At 50.7% G+C, this 22,083-nt stretch overlaps 1 protein-coding gene across 1 annotated transcript in view; it reads right to left on the bottom strand.

Annotated features, from left to right (window-relative positions):
• smyd5 (SMYD family member 5) overlaps positions 1–22,083 on the bottom strand; it is a 96,332-nt gene that overhangs the window by 36,002 nt on the left and 38,247 nt on the right. The window contains exons 4-6 of the mRNA XM_072497748.1: positions 6,964–7,085; positions 5,622–5,691; positions 3,491–3,595 (exon numbers count right to left, since the gene is read on the bottom strand). Coding sequence (XP_072353849.1) covers positions 3,491–3,595; positions 5,622–5,691; positions 6,964–7,085 — 297 coding nt within the window. The remainder of the gene's footprint in view (positions 1–3,490; positions 3,596–5,621; positions 5,692–6,963; positions 7,086–22,083) is intronic.

Raw genomic sequence — 22,083 nt, 5'->3', positions numbered from 1 at the left:
AAACTAGCAACACTGCCCACAACCTGGCAATGGGCAATAAACTACCAACACTGTCCACAACCTGGCAATGGGCAATAAACTAGCAACACTGCCCACAACCTGGCAATGGGCAATAAACTACCAACACTGCCCACAACCTGGCAATGGGAAATAAACTACCAACACTGCCCACAACCTGGGAATGGGCAATAAACTACCAACACTGCCCACAACCTGGCAATGGGCAATAAACTAGCAACACTGCCCACAACCTGGCAATGGGCAATAAACTACCAACACTGCCCACAACCTGGCAATGGGCAATAAACTAGCAACACTGCCCACAACCTGGCAATGGGCAATAAACTACCAACACTGCCCACAACCTGGCAATGGGCAATAAACTACCAACACTGCCCACAACCTGGCAATGGGCAATAAACTACCAACACTGCCCACAACCTGGCAATGGACAATAAACTACCAACACTGCCCACAACCTGGCAATGGACAATAAACTACCAACACTGCCCACAACCTGGCAATGGACAATAAACTACCAACACTGCCCACAACCTGGCAATGGACAATAAACTACCAACACTGCCCACAACCTGGCAATGGACAATAAACTACCAACACTGCCCACAACCTGGCAATGGACAATAAACTACCAACACTGCCCACAACCTGGCAATGGACAATAAACTACCAACACTGCCCACAACCTGGGAATGGGCAATAAACTAGCAATACTGCCCACAACCTGGCAATGGGCAATAAACTAGCAACACTGCCCACAACCTGGCAATGGGCAATAAACTAGCAACACTGCCCACAACCTGGCAATGGGCAATAAACTAGCAACACTGCCCACAACCTGGCAATGGGCAATAAACTAGCAACACTGCCCACAACCTGGCAATGGGCAATAAACTAGCAACACTGCCGACAACCTGGCAATGGGCAATAAACTAGCAACACTGCCCACAACCTGGCAATGGGCAATAAACTAGCAACATTGCCCACAACCTGGCAATGGACAATAAACTACCAACACTGCCCACAACCTGGCAATGGACAATAAACTACCAACACTGCCCACAACCTGGCAATGGGCAATAAACTAGCAACACTGCCCACAACCTGGGAATGGGCAATAAACTAGCAACACTGCCCACAACCTGGGAATGGGCAATAAACTAGCAACACTGCCCACAACCTGGAAATGGGCAATAAACTACCAACACTGCCCACAACCTGGCAATGGGCAATAAACTACCAACACTGCCCACAACCTGGCAATGGGCAATAAACTAGCAACACTGCCCACAACCTGGCAATGGGCAATAAATTAGCAACGCTGCCCACAACCTGGCAATGGGCAATAAACTAGCAATACTGCTCACTACTTGGCAATGGGCAATAAACTAGCAACACTGCCCACAACCTGGGAATGGGCAATAAACTAGCAACACTGCCGACAACCTGGCAATGGGCAATAAACTAACAACACTGCCCACAACCTGGCAATGGGCAATAAACTAGCAACACTGCCCACAACCTGGGAATGGGCAATAAACTAGCAACACTGCCCACAACCTGGGAATGGGCAATAAACTAGCAACACTGCCCACAACCTGGCAATGGGCAATAAACTAGCAATACTGCCCACAACCTGGCAATGGGCAATAAACTTGCAATACTGCCCACAACCTGGCAATGGGCAATAAACTACCAACACAGCCCACAACCTGGCAATGGGCAATAAACTAGCAACACTGCCCACAACCTGGCAATGGGCAATAAACTACCGACACTGCCCACAACCTGGGAATGGGCAATAAACTAGCAACACTGCCCACAACCTGGCAATGGGCAATAAACTAGCAACACTGCCCACAACCTGGCAATGGGCAATAAACTAGCAACACTGCCCACAACCTGGGAATGGGCAATAAACTAGCAACACTGCCCACAACCTGGGAATGGGCAATAAACTAGCAACACTGTCCACAACCTGGGAATGGGCAATAAACTACCAACACTGCCCACAACCTGGCAATGGGCAATAAACTACCAACACTGCCCACAACCTGGCAATGGGCAATAAACTAGCAACACTGCCCACAACCTGGCAATGGGCAATAAACTACCGACACTGCCCACAACCTGGGAATGGGTAATAAACTACCAACACTGCCCACAACCTGGCAATGGGCAATAAACTAGCAACACTGCCCACAATCTGGCAATGGGCAATAAACTACCGACACTGCCCACAACCTGGCAATGGGCAATAAACTAGCAACACTGCCCACAACCTGGCAATGGGCAATAAACTAGCAACACTGCCCACAACCTGGCAATGGGCAATAAACTAGCAACACTGCCCACAACCTGGCAATGGGCAATAAACTACCAACACTGCCCACAACCTGGCAATGGGCAATAAACTACCAACACTGCCCACAACCTGGCAATGGGCAATAAACTAGCAATACTGCCCACAACCTGGCAATGGGCAATAATCTAGCAACACTGCCCACAACCTGGCAATGGGCAATAAACTACCAACACTGTCCACAACCTGGCAATGGGCAATAAACTACCAACACTGCCCACAACCTGGCAATGGGCAATAAACTAGCAACATTGCCCACAACCTGGCAATGGGCAATAAACTAGCAACACTGCCCACAACCTGGCAATGGGCAATAAACTAGCAATACTGCCCACAACCTGGCAATGGGCAATAAACTACCAACACTGCCCACAACCTGGCAATGGGCAATAAACTAGCAACACTGCCCACAACCTGGCAATGGGCAATAAACTAGCAACACTGCCCACAACCTGGCAATGGGCAATAAACTACCAACATTGCCCACAACCTGGCAATGGGCAATAAACTAGCAATACTGCCCACAACCTGGCAATGGGCAATAAACTACCAACACTGCCCACAACCTGGCAATGGGCAATAAACTAGCAACACTGCCCACAACCTGGCAATGGGCAATAAACTAGCAACACTGCCCACAACCTGGCAATGGGCAATAAACTAGCAACACTGCCCACAACCTGGCAATGGGCAATAAACTACCAACACTGCCCACAACCTGGCAATGGGCAATAAACTAGCAACACTGCCCACAACCTGGCAATGGGCAATAAACTAGCAACACTGCCCACAACCTGGCAATGGGCAATAAACTACCAACACTGTCCACAACCTGGCAATGGGCAATAAACTACCAACATTGCCCACAACCCCAGAGCTGCCCACAACCCCAGAGCTGGAGTTGGGTGCTTAAGGACAACAGCAGCCCTCAGTAACCCCGCAGCACTCATTAATTTGTGTTATTTATTGACCCTTTGTTGACATTGTCAGGTGGGTCATTTGGTGACCTTCAGACTGGATCTTGTTGGTTGGGTTTGATTTTCCAGACCGCTGCTGGACACACGATGATAAGATGGAGAATGAGGACAGGCCGACGGCAACACGTACCTGGAATTTGTCTCCAATCAGTTTGTGAACTATCTCCTCCTCCTCGTTGGCCGTCCTGCTGCAGAACTGGGAGAAGAGCTTCTTCCAGCGGCCCTTGTCTTTAGCCTTTGGATAGAAAGAAGAAAGCAGAAATGAGGGAAGTTTAAACCCAAACTCTGTCATTGATAACACAGCTCCAAATGTCAGACGTAGTTGGCAGGATAAGCAAACTGGCCCCAGCTACAGGCCAGCTCCCACATCGGATATCGGAAAGACGGCATAACTGAGAAATCAAGAAAAAGGATCATGACTCATAGAGCAAGACAGCACCAACATCAAACAAATTCAGAACATTTAGTGCAATACCCCCAAACGACTTGAGACATAGAAATTCCCAATTGATTAAAACCCAGGATCAACCTTGTTCACCTTGTATCATCTTGGTAGTCACATGATGAAACTATAATAGAGTTGCTGAATGTTGCTGAAAAGAGAGACACGTTGTTGAAGCTTTTCCTCTTATACTCATCAGGACAAACACAAGAATGTCAAATTTCAAACGATCACGACAATTTACACTCCAGGAGAAAAGGGTTCTGATTGGTTGGCAAGTTAACTCTCGATTGGTCAAGGCGTTGCCATGGTGAAAGCAACAGGGATCTATCGGCTCTCCAAGCTGCTGGGTAATTAACAGAAATGCTATCCATGGCAGACCAATCAGCACCCTGTTCCCCTGGAGTACAAGTTGCGATTGTTTGAAATTTGGAATTCTCGCATTTGTCCCGATGAGTGCAAGATGAAAAGCTTCGGCAATATGCCTCTTTTCAGCAGTCTGCAAATTCTGACTTGCCAGGTGACTGATTATAATGGAGTTGCTGCTTAATCGCATGAATCAATCTGTATCAATGACCCAGACATGAGGGGAGGAAACTCCCGTTGTAGAGAGCTTTCGGAGTCTTGGTCCAAAGTCACCTGTCTCTCCAAAGCAGGTTACACACCGCACACATCATGTCCCAAAATGTTATGTTCGACAGGAAATCTGTCCAATTCCTGTCTGAGTGAATTAATACTATCTGCTTCCACCGCCTCTGCTGGCACCCTGTTCTGCACAATGTTCACAGCGTGAACTATGACTAATATTTATAGTCACAGACGTTATATGGGAAACGCAGCAATCTTTAAATCAAGACACGTCTGATCCAGCCACTCTTGTTTTTTGGTGATGTTGGCTGACGGGTAAAGGACAGTGGGTAGAACTTCCCTGTTCTGCTTTGAAATAGTGCCACTGGATCCGATACAGATGGGGTTTGGGGTTAACTTCTCATCTGAAAGATGGCACCGGCGGCAGTTGCCGCACTCTCCCAGGACTGCACTGGGAATGTCAGCCTGGGTTAAGCACTCAATCCTCTGGAGCAGGGCTTGAATCTGCTGACTCATAAGGTGAGTTTTCTACATCAGAGGCACAGCTGAAAGTGTGGGGTTATTTCATACATTGAAAGGGCTAGATAAATACTGTAAGAATAGGGCAGCACGGTGGCGCAGTGGGTTAGCACTGCTGCCTCATGGCGCCGAGGACCCAGGGTCGATCCCGGCTCTGGGTCACTGTCCGTGTGGAGTTTGCACATTCTCCCCGTGTTTGCGTGGGTTTCGCCCCCACAACCCAAAAAGATGTGCAGGTTGGGTGGATTGGCCACGCTAAATTGCCCCTTAACTGGAAAAAAAATGAATTGGGTACTCTAAATTTATGAATAAATAAATAAATACTGTAAGAAGTCTCACAACATCAGGTTAAAGTCCAGCAGGTTTATTTGAAATCACAAGCTTTCGGCACGCAGCTCGTTCATCAGGTGAAGTGGAGGCAGGTTCACTAACACACCATATATAAACAGAGACACAATTGCAAGAGAATTACCGACTGGAATGTGAAGAATGTAATCTGCAATCCAATACTTCTTACTGTGCCCACCCCAGTCCAACTCCGGCATCTCTACATCATATATAAATTCAGGTAGCCAACTAACTCAGCACAGATATAGAATAACCAACCTGACTTTGTTTAACTTAATTCTCACCATTTTCTCTATCTCGTTCGGTAGAGGAAACCAATTAACCATCAGCTTAGATACAATAATCTGGGGATCTCCTTATTTACCTGTTTCACCATGGCAACCATCCTAGCCATCAGCATAATGCTGGCCGTTTCTGGAGGATAATGCATGTTCCTGTAACAAAAAGGAGATTTTGTTTAAAGTCCTGCCTCCCTCTCGCCGCATCATCCGCTTGCTGCCTTTCCCACCAGCCATGACACTGCACATGGAGCAGGGAGGTGGTGGTGTAGTGGTATTGCCGCTGGACTAGAAATCCAGAGCTCCAGAATAATGCTCGAGGGACCTGGCTTCGAATCCCACAAGAGTCGATGGCGGAATTTGAATTCAATAAAAATCTGGAATTAAAAGCGACCATTAAACTATCGTCAATTATCGTAAAAAGCCATCTGGTTCACAAATGTCCTTTCGGGAAGGAGATCTGCCGTCCTTACCCGGTCTGGCCTACCTGTGACTCCAGACCCACAGCAATGTGGTTGACTCTGAACTGCCCTCAGTTCAAGGACAATCAATAAATGGTGTCCTTGCCAGCTCCACCCACACATGAATGAACAAAAATTATATATTTTTTTTAGAGGAAACAGACCACCGTGAGAAGATATGATTCAGTCTCCATTCCAAAATCATATTATTACTGTACAAATTTCTACATGCACATTACATATGTAAACTTGTCACATTGTAGTTACACCCTCCTACCATTGGTGGCGCTGCCACCACCCGGCATAGACTTGTGTCCGTTTTTTAAAAGGTCGTTCACAGGGTGTGGGCATCACTGACAAAGCGAGCACATGCCGCTCGTCCCTAACCGCCCTCACGCAGGTTGTAATGTATCAACTCCTTGAATACAAGAGGCTTGCAAGGTCATTTCAGGGGGGCAGTTCAGAGTCATCCACATTGCTGTGCGTCTGGAGTCGCAGGTAGGCCAGACCAGGTAAGGACGGCAGTTTTCCTTCACTGCACTAGTTGCCTGCTGAATGCTGTAGTTACATTTCTGAAGAGTGCAACTCAAAGCCAGTCAGATTTCCCCCCCCCCACTACAACCAAAGCTCTGGTTACATTCCGGAAGATTTTTCTCATAAGAAAAAATACGTTGAAATGCTGTATCCTGTTTGAAAATACTGTAGATTCCTAAATTCCTGTACTGCTAAATGAAGTAACTTTAAATATAAAATAAACTTTAGAATCTAAAAGGTATGCCAACTCTTTCGACCAACCTTGCTGACCGCCTCTCCTGCTCACTAATCCCCCCTCTCGCCGCATCATCCGCTTGCTGCCTTTCCCACCAGCCCTGCCTCCCTCGCACACCCACGGATGGTCTCGCCCACACACTGACCCCCCTCCTGCTGAAACTCCTCGCTGCCGAGCTCGGGCCTCTCGGATACTCACCGCCATGCTTCCTGCAGCTGGTTCAGGGGGTGCTGAGGGTCATCTTTCGAGGGTCCGAGGCACAGAACCTGGTGGTCCAGATTCAATGCAGCCTTCCGGCACTCAACGCTGCAGTACAACTCCTAAAGGAAAACGTATCGTCACTTCGAGGGTCTACCCTACCTCGGGCACCACCCCTCCCACTGTCAAAAACATACAAATTGGGCAGAGTAGGCAACTCGGCCCCTCGAGCCTGCTACGCCATTCAATAAGATCCCGGCTGATCGGTTTGTTCCCTGAACCCCACATTCCGTCCCCCGGCAACCTTTCACCCCCACGTTAATCAAAAGCCTATCTCGCACGGCCTTCAAAATATTCGGTGACCCTGCCTCCGCCACCCTTTGACAAAGAGAGTTCCAAAGACTCGCGACTCTGAGGGAAAATCACCCCCCACCCCCCTCCCTCCTCTATCCCAAATGGGAGGCTGGTTATTTTGTAAACTGTGCCCCCCACTCTGCACAAGGGGAAACATCCTTTCAACATCCACCCTGTCCAGTTCTCTCAGTACTTTACATGTTTCAAGAAGATCACCTCTCATGGGGATAGAGCAAGCGGGGGGGGGGGGGGGGGCTCCACACTGCCTCTGACACCACCTCACTCACTGTTAGAGAATTCACACTCCCTATGACACCACCTCACTCACTGTTAGAGGATTCACACTCCCTCTGACACCACCTCACTCACTGTTAGAGGATTCACACTCGCTCTGACACCACCTCACTCACTGTTAGAGGATTCACACTCCCTCTGACACCACATCACTCACTGTTAGAGGATTCACACTCCCTCTGACACCACCTCACTCACTGTGAGAGGATTCACACTCCCTCTGACACCACCTCACTCACTGTTAGAGGATTCACACTCCCTCTGACTCCACCTCACTCACTGTTAGAGGATTCACACTGCCTCTGACACCACCTCACTCACTGTGAGAGGATTCACACTCCCTCTGACACCACCTCACTCACTGTTAGAGGATTCACACTCCCTCTGACACCACCTCACTCACTGTGAGAGGATTCACACACCCTCTCACACCACCTCATTCAGTGTTCGAGGATTCACACTCCCTCTGACACCACCTCACTCACTGTGAGAGGATTCACACTCCCTCTGACACCACCTCACTCACTGTTAGAGGATTCACACTCCCTCTGACACCACCTCACTCACTGTGAGAGGATTCACACTCCCTCTGACACCACCTCACTCACTGTTAGAGGATTCACACTCCCTCTGACACCACCTCACTCACTGTTAGAGGATTCACACTCCCTCTGACACCACCTCACTCACGGTTAGAGAATTCACACTCCCTCTGACACCACCGTACTCACTGTTAGAGGATTCACACTCCCTCTGACACCACCTTACTCACTGTTAGAGGATTCACACTGCCTCTGACACCACCTCACTCACTGTGAGAGTATTCACACTCCCTCTGACACCACCTCTCTCACTGTTAGAGAGTCCACACTCCCTCTGACACCACCTCACTCACTGTCAGAGGATTCACACTCCCTCTGACACCACCTCACTCACTGTGAGAGGATTCACACTCCCTCTGACACCACTTCACTCACTGTTGGAGGATTCACACTCCCTCTGACACCACCTCACTCACTGTGAGAGGATTCACACTCCCTCTGACACCACCTCACTCCCTCTGACACCACCTCACTCACTGTGAGAGGATTCACACTCCCTCTGACACCACCTCACTCACTGTTAGAGGATTCACACTCCCTCTGACACCACCTCACTCACTGTGAAAGGATTCACACTCCCTCTGACACCACCTCACTCACTGTTAGAGGATTCACACTCCCTCTGACACCACCTCACTCACGGTGAGAGGATTCACACTCCCTCTGACACCACCTCACTCACTTTGAGAGGATTCACACTCCCTCTGACACCATCTCACTCACTGTTAGAGGATTCACACTCCCTCTGACACCACCTCACTCACTGTTAGAGGATTCACACTCCCTCTGACACCACCTCACTCACTGTTAGAGGATTCACACTCCCTCTGACACTACCTCACTCACTGTGAGAGGATTCACACTCCCTCTGACACCATCTCACTCACTGTTAGAGGATTCACACTGCCTCTGACACCACCTCACTCACTGTTAGAGGATTCACACTCCCTCTGACACCACCTCACTCACTGTTAGAGGATTCACACTCCCTCTGACACCACCTCGCTCACTGTTAGAGAGTCCACACTCCCTCTGACAGCACCTCACTCACTGTTAGAGGATTCACACTCCCTCTGACACCACCTCACTCACTATTAGAGAATTCACACTCCCTCTGACACCACCTCACTCACTCTGACACCACCTCACTCACTGTTAGAGAGTCCACACTCCCTCTGACACCATCTCACTCACTGTTCGAGGATTCATACTCCCTCTGATACCACCTCACTCACTGTTAGAGGATTCACACTCCCTCTGACACCACATCACTCACTGTTAGAGGATTCACACTCCCTCTGACACCACCTTACTCACTGTTAGAGGATTCACCCTGCCTCTGACACCACCTCACTCACTGTTAGAGGATTCACACTCCCTCTGACTCCACCTCACTCACTGTTAGAGGATTCACACGCCCTCTGACACCACCTCACTCACTGTGAGAGGATTCACACTGCCTCTGACACCACCTCACTCACTGAGAGAGGATTCACACTCCCTCTGACACCACCTCACTCACTGTGAGAGGATTCACACTCCCTCTGACACCACCTCACTCACTGTTAGAGGATTCACACTCCCTCTGACACCACCTCACTCACTGTGAGAGGATTCACACTCCCTCTGACACCACCTCACTCACTGTTAGAGGATTCACACTCCCTCTGACACCACCTCACTCACTGTGAGGGGATTCACACTCCCTCTGACACCACCTCACTCACTGTTAGAGAATTCACACTCCCTCTGACACCACCTTACTCACTGTTAGAGGATTCACACTCCCTCTGACACCACCTTACTCACTGTCAGAGGATTCACACTGCCTCTGACACCACCTTACTCACTGTTAGAGGATTCACCCTGCCTCTGACACCACCTCACTCACTGTTAGAGGATTCACACTCCCTCTGACTCCACCTCACTCACTGTTAGAGGATTCACACGCCCTCTGACACCACCTCACTCACTGTGAGAGGATTCACACTGCCTCTGACACCACCTCACTCACTGTGAGAGGATTCACACTCCCTCTGACACCACCTCACTCACTGTGAGAGGATTCACACTCCCTCTGACACCACCTCACTCACTGTTAGAGGATTCACACTCCCTCTGACTCCACCTCACTCACTGTGAGAGGATTCACACTCCCTCTGACACCACCTCACTCACTGTTAGAGGATTCACACTCCCTCTGACACCACCTCACTCACTGTGAGGGGATTCACACTCCCTCTGACACCACCTCACTCACTGTTAGAGAATTCACACGCCCTCTGACACCACCTCACTCACTGTGAGAGGATTCACACTGCCTCTGACACCACCTCACTCACTGTGAGAGGATTCACACTCCCTCTGACACCACCTCACTCACTGTGAGAGGATTCACACTCCCTCTGACACCACCTCACTCACTGTTAAGAGGATTCACACTCCCTCTGACACCACCTCACTCACTATGAGAGGATTCACACTCCCTCTGACACCACCTCACTCACTGTTAGAGGATTCACACTCCCTCTGACACCACCTCACTCACTGTGAGGGGATTCACACTCCCTCTGACACCACCTCACTCACTGTTAGAGAATTCACACTCCCTCTGACACCACCTTACTCACTGTCAGAGGATTCACACTGCCTCTGACACCACCTTACTCACTGTTAGAGGATTCACCCTGCCTCTGACACCACCTCACTCACTGTTAGAGGATTCACACTCCCTCTGACTCCACCTCACTCACTGTTAGAGGATTCACACGCCCTCTGACACCACCTCACTCACTGTGAGAGGATTCACACTGCCTCTGACACCACCTCACTCACTGTGAGAGGATTCACACTCCCTCTGACACCACCTCACTCACTGTGAGAGGATTCACACTCCCTCTGACACCACCTCACTCACTGTTAGAGGATTCACACTCCCTCTGACACCACCTCACTCACTGTGAGAGGATTCACACTCCCTCTGACACCACCTCACTCACTGTTAGAGGATTCACACTCCCTCTGACACCACCTCACTCACTGTGAGGGGATTCACACTCCCTCTGACACCACCTCACTCACTGTTAGAGAATTCACACTCCCTCTGACACCACCTTATTCACTGTCAGAGGATTCACACTGCCTCTGACACCACCTCACTCACTGTGAGAGGATTCACACTCCCTGACACCACCTCACTCACTGTTAGAGGATTCACACTCCCTCTGACACCACCTCACTCACTGTTAGAGGATTCACACTCCCTCTGACACCACCTCACTCACTGTGAGAGGATTCACACTCCCTCTGACACCACCTCACTCACTGTTAGAGGATTCAAACTCCCTCTGACACCACCTCACTCTGTGAGAGGATTCACACGCCCTCTGACTCCACCTCACTCACTGTTAGAGGATTCACACTCCCTCTGACACCAACTCACTCACTGTTAGAGTATTCACACTCCCTCTGACACCACCTCACTCACTGTGAGAGGATTCACACTCCCTCTGACACCACCTCACTCACTCTGACACCACCTCACTCACTGTTAGAGAGTCCACACTCCCTCTGACACCATCTCACTCACTGTTCGAGGATTCATACTCCCTCTGACACCACCTCACTCACTGTTAGAGGATTCACACTCCCTCTGACACCACCTCACTCACTGTGAGAGGATTCACACTCCCTCTGACACCACCTCACTCACTGTGAGGGGATTCACACTCCCTCTGACACCACCTCACTCACTGTTAGAGAATTCACACTCCCTCTGACACCACCTTACTCACTGTTAGAGGATTCACACTCCCTCTGACACCACCTTACTCACTGTCAGAGGATTCACACTGCCTCTGACACCACCTTACTCACTGTTAGAGGATTCACCCTGCCTCTGACACCACCTCACTCACTGTTAGAGGATTCACACTCCCTCTGACTCCACCTCACTCACTGTTAGAGGATTCACACGCCCTCTGACACCACCTCACTCACTGTGAGAGGATTCACACTGCCTCTGACACCACCTCACTCACTGTGAGAGGATTCACACTCCCTCTGACACCACCTCACTCACTGTGAGAGGATTCACACTCCCTCTGACACCACCTCACTCACTGTTAGAGGATTCACACTCCCTCTGACTCCACCTCACTCACTGTGAGAGGATTCACACTCCCTCTGACACCACCTCACTCACTGTTAGAGGATTCACACTCCCTCTGACACCACCTCACTCACTGTGAGGGGATTCACACTCCCTCTGACACCACCTCACTCACTGTTAGAGAATTCACACGCCCTCTGACACCACCTCACTCACTGTGAGAGGATTCACACTGCCTCTGACACCACCTCACTCACTGTGAGAGGATTCACACTCCCTCTGACACCACCTCACTCACTGTGAGAGGATTCACACTCCCTCTGACACCACCTCACTCACTGTTAAGAGGATTCACACTCCCTCTGACACCACCTCACTCACTATGAGAGGATTCACACTCCCTCTGACACCACCTCACTCACTGTTCGAGGATTCACACTCCCTCTGACACCACCTCACTCACTGTGAGGGGATTCACACTCCCTCTGACACCACCTCACTCACTGTTAGAGAATTCACACTCCCTCTGACACCACCTTACTCACTGTCAGAGGATTCACACTGCCTCTGACACCACCTTACTCACTGTTAGAGGATTCACCCTGCCTCTGACACCACCTCACTCACTGTTAGAGGATTCACACTCCCTCTGACTCCACCTCACTCACTGTTAGAGGATTCACACGCCCTCTGACACCACCTCACTCACTGTGAGAGGATTCACACTGCCTCTGACACCACCTCACTCATTGTGAGAGGATTCACACTCCCTCTGACACCACCTCACTCACTGTGAGAGGATTCACACTCCCTCTGACACCACCTCACTCACTGTTAGAGGATTCACACTCCCTCTGACACCACCTCACTCACTGTGAGAGGATTCACACTCCCTCTGACACCACCTCACTCACTGTTAGAGGATTCACACTCCCTCTGACACCACCTCACTCACTGTGAGGGGATTCACACTCCCTCTGACACCACCTCACTCACTGTTAGAGAATTCACACTCCCTCTGACACCACCTTATTCACTGTCAGAGGATTCACACTGCCTCTGACACCACCTCACTCACTGTGAGAGGATTCACACTCCCTGACACCACCTCACTCACTGTTAGAGGATTCACACTCCCTCTGACACCACCTCACTCACTGTTAGAGGATTCACACTCCCTCTGACACCACCTCACTCACTGTGAGAGGATTCACACTCCCTCTGACACCACCTCACTCACTGTTAGAGGATTCAAACTCCCTCTGACACCACCTCACTCTGTGAGAGGATTCACACGCCCTCTGACTCCACCTCACTCACTGTTAGAGGATTCACACTCCCTCTGACACCAACTCACTCACTGTTAGAGTATTCACACTCCCTCTGACACCACCTCACTCACTGTGAGAGGATTCACACTCCCTCTGACACCACCTCACTCACTCTGACACCACCTCACTCACTGTTAGAGAGTCCACACTCCCTCTGACACCATCTCACTCACTGTTCGAGGATTCATACTCCCTCTGACACCACCTCACTCACTGTTAGAGGATTCACACTCCCTCTGACACCACCTCACTCACTGTGAGAGGATTCACACTCCCTCTGACACCACCTCACTCACTTTGAGAGGATTCACACTCCCTCTGACACCATCTCACTCACTGTTAGAGGATTCACACTCCCTTTGACACCATCTCACTCACTGTTAGAGGATTCACACTCCCTCTGACACCACCTCACTCACTGTTAGAGGATTCACACTGCCTCTGACACCACCTCACTCACTGTTAGAGGATTCACACTCCCTCTGACACCACGTCACTCACTGTTAGAGGATTCACACTCCCTCTGACACCACCTCGCTCACTGTTAGAGAGTCCACACTCCCTCTGACAGCACCTCACTCACTGTTAGAGGATTCACACTCCCTCTGACGCCACCTCACTCACTGTTAGAGAATTCACACTCCCTCTGACACCACCTCACTCACTCTGACACCACCTCACTCACTGTTAGAGAGTCCACACTCCCTCTGACACCATCTCACTCACTGTTCGAGGATTCATACTCCCTCTGACACCACCTCACTCACTGTTAGAGGATTCACACTCCCTCTGACACCACATCACTCACTGTTAGAGGATTCACACTCCCTCTGACACCACCTTTCTCACTGTTAGAGGATTCACCCTGCCTCTGACACCACCTCACTCACTGTTAGAGGATTCACACTCCCTCTGACTCCACCTCACTCATTGTTAGAGGATTCACACGCCCTCTGACACCACCTCACTCACTGTGAGAGGATTCACACTGCCTCTGACACCACCTCACTCACTGTGAGAGGATTCACACTCCCTCTGACACCACCTCACTCACTGTGAGAGGATTCACACTCCCTCTGACACCACCTCACTCACTGTTAGAGGATTCACACTCCCTCTGACACCACCTCACTCACTGAGAGGATTCACACTCCCTCTGACACCACCTCACTCACTGTTAGAGGATTCACACTCCCTCTGACACCACCTCACTCACTGTGAGGGGATTCACACTCCCTCTGACACCACCTCACTCACTGTTAGAGAATTCACACTCCCTCTGACACCACCTTACTCACTGTTAGAGGATTCACACTCCCTCTGACACCACCTCACACACTGTTAGAGGATTCACACTCCCTCTGACACCACCTCACTCACTGTTAGAGGATTCACACTCCCTCTGACACCACCTTACTCACTGTCAGAGGATTCACACTCCCTCTGACACCACCTCACTCACTGTGAGAGGATTCACACTCCCTCTGACACCACCTCACTTACTGTGAGAGGATTCACACTCCCTCTGACACCACCTCACTCACTGTTAGAGGATTCACACTCCCTCTGACACCACCTCACTCACTGTTAGAGGATTCACACTCCCTCTGACACCAACTCACTCACTGTTAGAGTATTCACACTCCCTCTGACACCACCTCACTCACTGTGAGAGGATTCACAAACTCTCTGACACCACCTCACTCCCTCTGACACCACCTCACTCACTGTGAGAGGATTCACACTCCCTCTGACACCACCTCACTCCCTCTGACACCACCTCACTCACTGTTAGAGGATTCACACTCCCTCTGACACCACCTCACTCGCTGTGAAAGGATTCACACTCCCTCTGACACCACCTCACTCACTGTTAGAGGATTCACACTCCCTCTGACACCACCTCACTCACTGTGAGAGGATTCACACTCCCTCTGACACCACCTCACTCACTTTGAGAGGATTCACACTCCCTCTGACACCACCTCACTCACTGTTAGAGGATTCACACTCCCTCTGACACCACCTCACTCACTGTTAGAGGATTCACACTCCCTCTGACACCACCTCGCTCACTGTTAGAGAGTCCACACTCCCTCTGACAGCACCTCACTCACTGTTCGAGGATTCACACTCCCTCTGACACCACCTCACTCACTGTTAGAGGATTCACACTCCCTCTGACACCACCTCACTCACTGTTAGAGAGTCCACACTCCCACTGACAGCACCTCACTCACTGTTAGAGGATTCATACTCCCTCTGACACCACCTCACTCACTGTTAGAGGATTCATACTCCCTCTGACACCACCTCACTCACTGTTAGAGGATTCACACTCCCTCTGACACCACCTCACTCACTGTTAGAGGTTTCACACTCCCTCTGACACCACCTCACTCACTGTTAGAGGATTCACACTCCCTCTGACACCATCTCACTCACTGTTAGAGGATTCACACTGCCTCTGACACCACCTCACTCACTGTTAGAGGATTCACACTCCCTCTGACACCACCTCACTCACTGTTAGAGAGTCCACACTCCCCCTGACACCACCTCACTCACTGTTAAGAGAGTCCACACTCCCCCTGACACCACCTCACTCACTGTGAGAGGATTCACACTCCCTCTGACACCACCTCACTCACTGTTAGAGGATTGACACTCCCTCTGACACCACCTCACTCACTGTTAGAGAGTCCACACTCCCCCTGACACCACCTCACTCACTGTGAGAGGATTCACACTCCCTCTGACACCACCTCACTCACTGTTAGAGGATTCACACTCCCTCTGACACCACCTCACTCACTGTTAGAGAGTCCACACTCCCTCTGACACCACCTCACTCACTGTTAGAGAGTCCACACTCCCTCTGACACCACCTCACTCACTGTTAGAGGATTCACACTCCCTCTGACACCACCTCACTCCCTGTTAGAGGATTCACACTCCCTCTGACACCACCTCACTCACTGTTAGAGGATTCACACTCCCTCTGACACCACCTCACTCACTGTTAGAGGGTCCACACTGCCTCTGACACCACCTCACTCACTGTTAGAGAGTCCACACTCCCCCTGACACCACCTCACTCACTGTGAGAGGATTCACACTCCCTCTGACACCACCTCACTCACTGTTAGAGGATTCACACTCCCTCTGACACCACCTCACTCACTGTTAGAGAGTCCACACTCCCTCTGACACCACCTCACTCACTGTTAGAGAGTCCACACTCCCTCTGACACCACCTCACTCACTGTTAGAGGATTCACACTCCCTCTGACACCACCTCACTCCCTGTTAGAGGATTCACACTCCCTCTGACACCACCTCACTCACTGTTAGAGGATTCACACTCCCTCTGACACCACCTCACTCACTGTTAGAGGGTCCACACTGCCTCTGACACCACCTCACTCACTGTTAGAGAGTCCACACTCCCTCTGACACCACCTCACTCACTGTTAGAGAGTCCACACTCCCTCTGACACCACCTCACTCACTGTTAGAGGATTCACACTCCCTCTGTCACCACCTCACTCACTGTTAGAGGATTCACACTCCCTCTGACACCACCTCACTCACTGTTAGAGGATTCACACTCCCTCTGACACCACCTCACTCACTGTTAGAGGATTCACACTCCCTGTGACACCACCTCACTCACTGTTAGAGAGTCCACACTCCCCCTGTCACCACCTCACTCACTGTTAGATGATTCACACACCCTCTGACACCACCTCACTCACTGTTAGATGATTCACACTCCCTCTGACACCACCTCACTCACTGTTAGAGGGTCCACACTGCCTCTGACACCACCTCACTCACTGTTAGAGGATTCACACTCCCTGTGACACCACCTCACTCACTGTTAGAGAGTCCACACTCCCCCTGTCACCACCTCACTCACTGTTAGATGATTCACACTCCCTCTGACACCACCTCACTCACTGTTAGATGATTCACACTCCCTCTGACACCACCTCACTCACTGTTAGAGGGTCCACACTGCCTCTGACACCACCTCACTCACTGTTAGAGGATTCACACTCCCTCTGACACCACCTCACTCACTGTTCGAGGGTCCACACTCCCTCTGACACCACCTCACTCACTGTGAGAGGATTCACACTCCCTCTGACACCACCTCACTCACTGTTAGAGGATTCACACTCCCTCTGACACCACCTCACTCCCTCAGACACCACCTCACTCACTGTGAGAGGATTCACACTCCCTCTGACACCACCTCACTCACTGTTAGAGGATTCACACTCCCTCTGACACCACCTCACTCACTGTGAGAGGTTTCACACTCCCCCTGGCACCACCTCACTCACTGTTAGAGGATTCACACTCCCCCTGACACCACCTCACTCACTGTTAGAGGATTCACACTCCCCCTGACACCACCTCACTCCCTGTTAGAGGATTCACACTCCCTCTGACACCACCTCACTCACTGTTAGAGGATTCACACTCCCTCTGACACCACCTCACTCACTGTGAGAGGATTCACACTCCCCCTGACACCACCTCACTCACTGTTAGAGGATTCACACTCCCTCTGACACCACCTCACTCACTGTGAGAGGATTCACACTCCCCCTGACACCACCTCACTCACTGTTAGAGGATTCACACTCCCTCTGACACCACCTCACTCACTGTTAGAGGATTCACACTCCCCCTGACACCACCTCACTCACTGTTAGAGAGCCACACTCCCTCGACATAGATCGGAGTATTTCCGGTTATATAGGGGAACAAGACAGGGATGCCCGCTGTCTCCATTGTTGTTCGCGTTGGCAATTGAACCTCTGGCCATGGCGTTGAGAGACTCCAGGAAATGGAGAGGGGTGATTAGAGGGGGAGAAGAACACCGAGTCTCGTTATACGCAGATGACCTATTGTAATACTTGTCGGACCCAGCGGGGGGGGGCTGATAGAGGTTATGCGAATTTTGAGGGGTTTCGTGGAATTTTCGGGGTATAGGCTAAACATGGGGAAGAGTGAATTATTTGTGATACATCCAGGGGACCAGAGTAGAGAGATAGAAGGCTTACCGCTAAGGAAAGTGGAAAGAAACTTCCGATACCTGGGGATTCAGATCGCTAGGAGCTGGGGAACCTTGCACAGACTTAATCTGACACGGTTGGTAGAACAAATGGAGGAGGACTTCAAGAGGTGGGACATGCAGCCTCTATCGCTGGCGGGCAGGGTGCAAGCAATTAAGATGATGGTCCTCCCGAGGTTCTTATTTGTATTTCAATGTCTCCCTATACTAATCACCAAGAGCTTTTTTAATAAAATAGACAGGAGCATCACGAGCTTCGTGTGGGCAGGGAAAGTTCCGAGAGTGAGGAGGGGGTTCCTTCAGCGTAGTAGGGACAGAGGAGGACTGGCACTACCGAACTTGAGCTATTGGGCCGCCAATGTGGCAATGATACGTAGATGGATGATGGAGGGTGAGGGAGCGGCGTGGGAAAGACTGGAGAGAAAGTCCTGTAAAGGGACGATTTAGAGGCGCTGGTGACGGCGCCGCTACCGTTCTCACCTAAAAAGTTTACCACGAACCCGGTGGTGGCGGCAACACTGAATATCTGGGGGCAGTGGAGGCGACAGAGAGGGGGTGCGGGGAGCCCTGGTAGGGTCCCCTATCAGGAACAACCATAGGTTCGCCCCAGGAAGAATGGATGGAGGATTTCAGAGCTGGTACCAGTTGGGAATGAGGAAGGTGGGAGATTTATTTATAGATGGGACTTTTGCGAGCTTGGGAGCATTGGAGGAAAAGTATAAGTTGCCCCGGGGAAATTTCTTGCGATATATGCAGGTGAGGGCGTTTACTAGACAACAGGTGAGGGAATTTCCGTTGCTCCCGACACAGGGGATACAGGACAGTGTGCTTTCAGGGGTGTGGGTCGGAGAGGGCAAGGTGTCAGAGATTTACCGAGAGATGAGGGAAGAGGGGGAGGAGTCGGTGGGTGAACTAAAAGGAAAGTGGGAAGAAGAATTAGGGGAGGAGATAGAGGAGGGTATGTGGGCTGATGCCCTAAGCAGGGTAAATTCCTCTTCCTCATGCGCCAGGCTTAGCCTGATTCAATTTAAGGTACTACATAGAGCACACATAACAGGGGCAAGATTGAGCAGGTTCTTTGGAGTGGAGGGCAAATGTGGGAGGTGTGGCAGGAGCCCGGCAAACCACGCACATATGTTTTGGGCGTGCCCGGCACTGGAAGGGTATTGGAAGGGAGTGACGGGAGTGATTTCGCAGGTGGTGAAGGCCCCGGGTCAAACCAGGCTGGGAGTTAGCTCTATTTGGAGTTGCGGAAGAGCCGGGAGTGCAGGAGGCGAAAGAGGCCGATGTCGTGGCCTTTGCGTCCCTCGTAGCCCGGCGCAGGATCCTACTCATGTGGAAGGAGGCGAAACCCCCCGGACTGGAGGCCAGGGTAAACGATATGGCGGGGTTCATTAAACTGGAGCAGATAAAGTTTGCCCTGAGAGGATCGGCTCAAGGGTTCACCAGGCGGTGGCAGCCATTTCTCGACTACCTAGGGGAACGTTAGAGGGAAGACAGATGCCCAGCAGCAGCAACCCGGGGGGGGGGGGGAGGGGGGTTAGTTTAGTTTAGGTCAATAGACAATGGGGTTTTGTTACCTGTATATTGTTAAAAATTTCTGTTTTGTTATTGTTTCGTTTGCTTTGTAAGAGGGGAAAATTGTTGTTTGGAAAAAATTTTCAATAAAATATATTTAAAAAAAAAAGAGAGCCACACTCCCTCTGACACCACCTCACTCACTGTTAGAGAGTCCACACTCCCTCTGACACCACCTCACTCACTGTTAGAGGATTCACACTCCCTCTGACACCACCTCACTCACTGTTAGAGAGTCCACACTCCCTCTGACACCACCTCACTCACTGTTAGAGGATTCACACTCCCTCTGACACCACCTCACTCACTGTTAGAGTATTCACACTCCCTCTGACACCACCTCACTCACTGTTAGAGTATTCACACTCCCTCTGACACCACCTCACTCACTGTTAGAGGATTCACACTCCCTCTGACACCACCTCACTCACTGTGAGAGGATTCACACTCCCTCTGACACCACCTCACTCACTGTGAGAGGATTCACACTCCCTCTGACACCACCTCACTCACTGTGAGAGGATTCACACTCCCTCTGACACCACCTCACTCACTGTGAGAGGATTCACACTCCCTCTGACACCACCTCACTCACTGTTAGAGGATTCACACTCCCTCTGACATCAACTCACTCACTGTTAGAGGATTCACACTCCCTCTGACACCACTTCATTCAGTGTTCGAGGATTCACACTCCCTCTGACACCACCTCACTCACTGTTAGAGGATTCACACTCCCTCTGACACCATCTCACTCACTGTGAGGGGATTCACACTCCCTCTGACACCACCTCACTCACTGTTAGAGGATTCACACTCCCACTGACACCACCTCACTCACTGTGAGAGGATTCACACTCCCTCTGACACCACCTCACTCACTATTAGAGGATTCACACTCCCTCTGACACCACCTCACTCACTATTAGAGGATTCACACTCCCTCTGACACCACCTCACTCACTGTTAGAGGATTCACACTCCCTCTGACAGCACCTCACTCACTGTTAGAGGATTCGCACTCCCTCTGACACCACCTCACTCACTGTTAGAGGATTCACACTCCCTCTGACACCATCTCACTCACTGTTAGAGGATTCACACTCCCTCTGACACCACCTCACTCACTGTTAGAGGATTCGCACTCCCTCTGACACCACCTCACTGACTGTTAGAGAGTCCACACTCCCTCTGACACCACCTGACTCACTGTTAGAGGATTCACACTCCATCTGGCACCAACTCACTCACTGTTAGAGGATTCACACTCCCTTTGACACCACCTCACTCACTGTTAGAGAGTCCACACTCCCTCTGACACCACCTCACTCACTGTTAGAGAGTCCACACTCCCTCTGACACCACCTCACTCACTGTTAGAGGATTCACACTCCCTCTGACACCACCTCACTCACTGTTAGAGGATTCACACTCCCTCTGACACCACCACACTCACTGTTAGAGGATTCACACTCCCTCTGACACCACCTCACTCACTGTTAGAGGATTCACACTCCCTCTGACACCACCTCACTCACTGTTAGAGGATTCACACTCCCTCTGACACCACCTCACTCACTGTTAGAGGATTCACACTCCCTCTGACACCACCTCACTCACTGTGAGAGGATTCACACTCCCTCTGACACCACCTCACTCACTGTGAGAGGATTCACACTCCCTCTGACACCACCTCACTCACTGTGAGAGGATTCACACTCCCTCTGACACCACCTCACTCACTGTTAGAGGATTCACACT

The sequence above is a fragment of the Scyliorhinus torazame genome, chromosome 3, assembly GCF_047496885.1.
Source record: "Scyliorhinus torazame isolate Kashiwa2021f chromosome 3, sScyTor2.1, whole genome shotgun sequence".
Taxonomy (NCBI): domain Eukaryota; kingdom Metazoa; phylum Chordata; class Chondrichthyes; order Carcharhiniformes; family Scyliorhinidae; genus Scyliorhinus; species Scyliorhinus torazame.
Note: the sequence above shows the minus strand (reverse complement) of the source record. Positions and strands in the feature narration are given on the sequence as shown.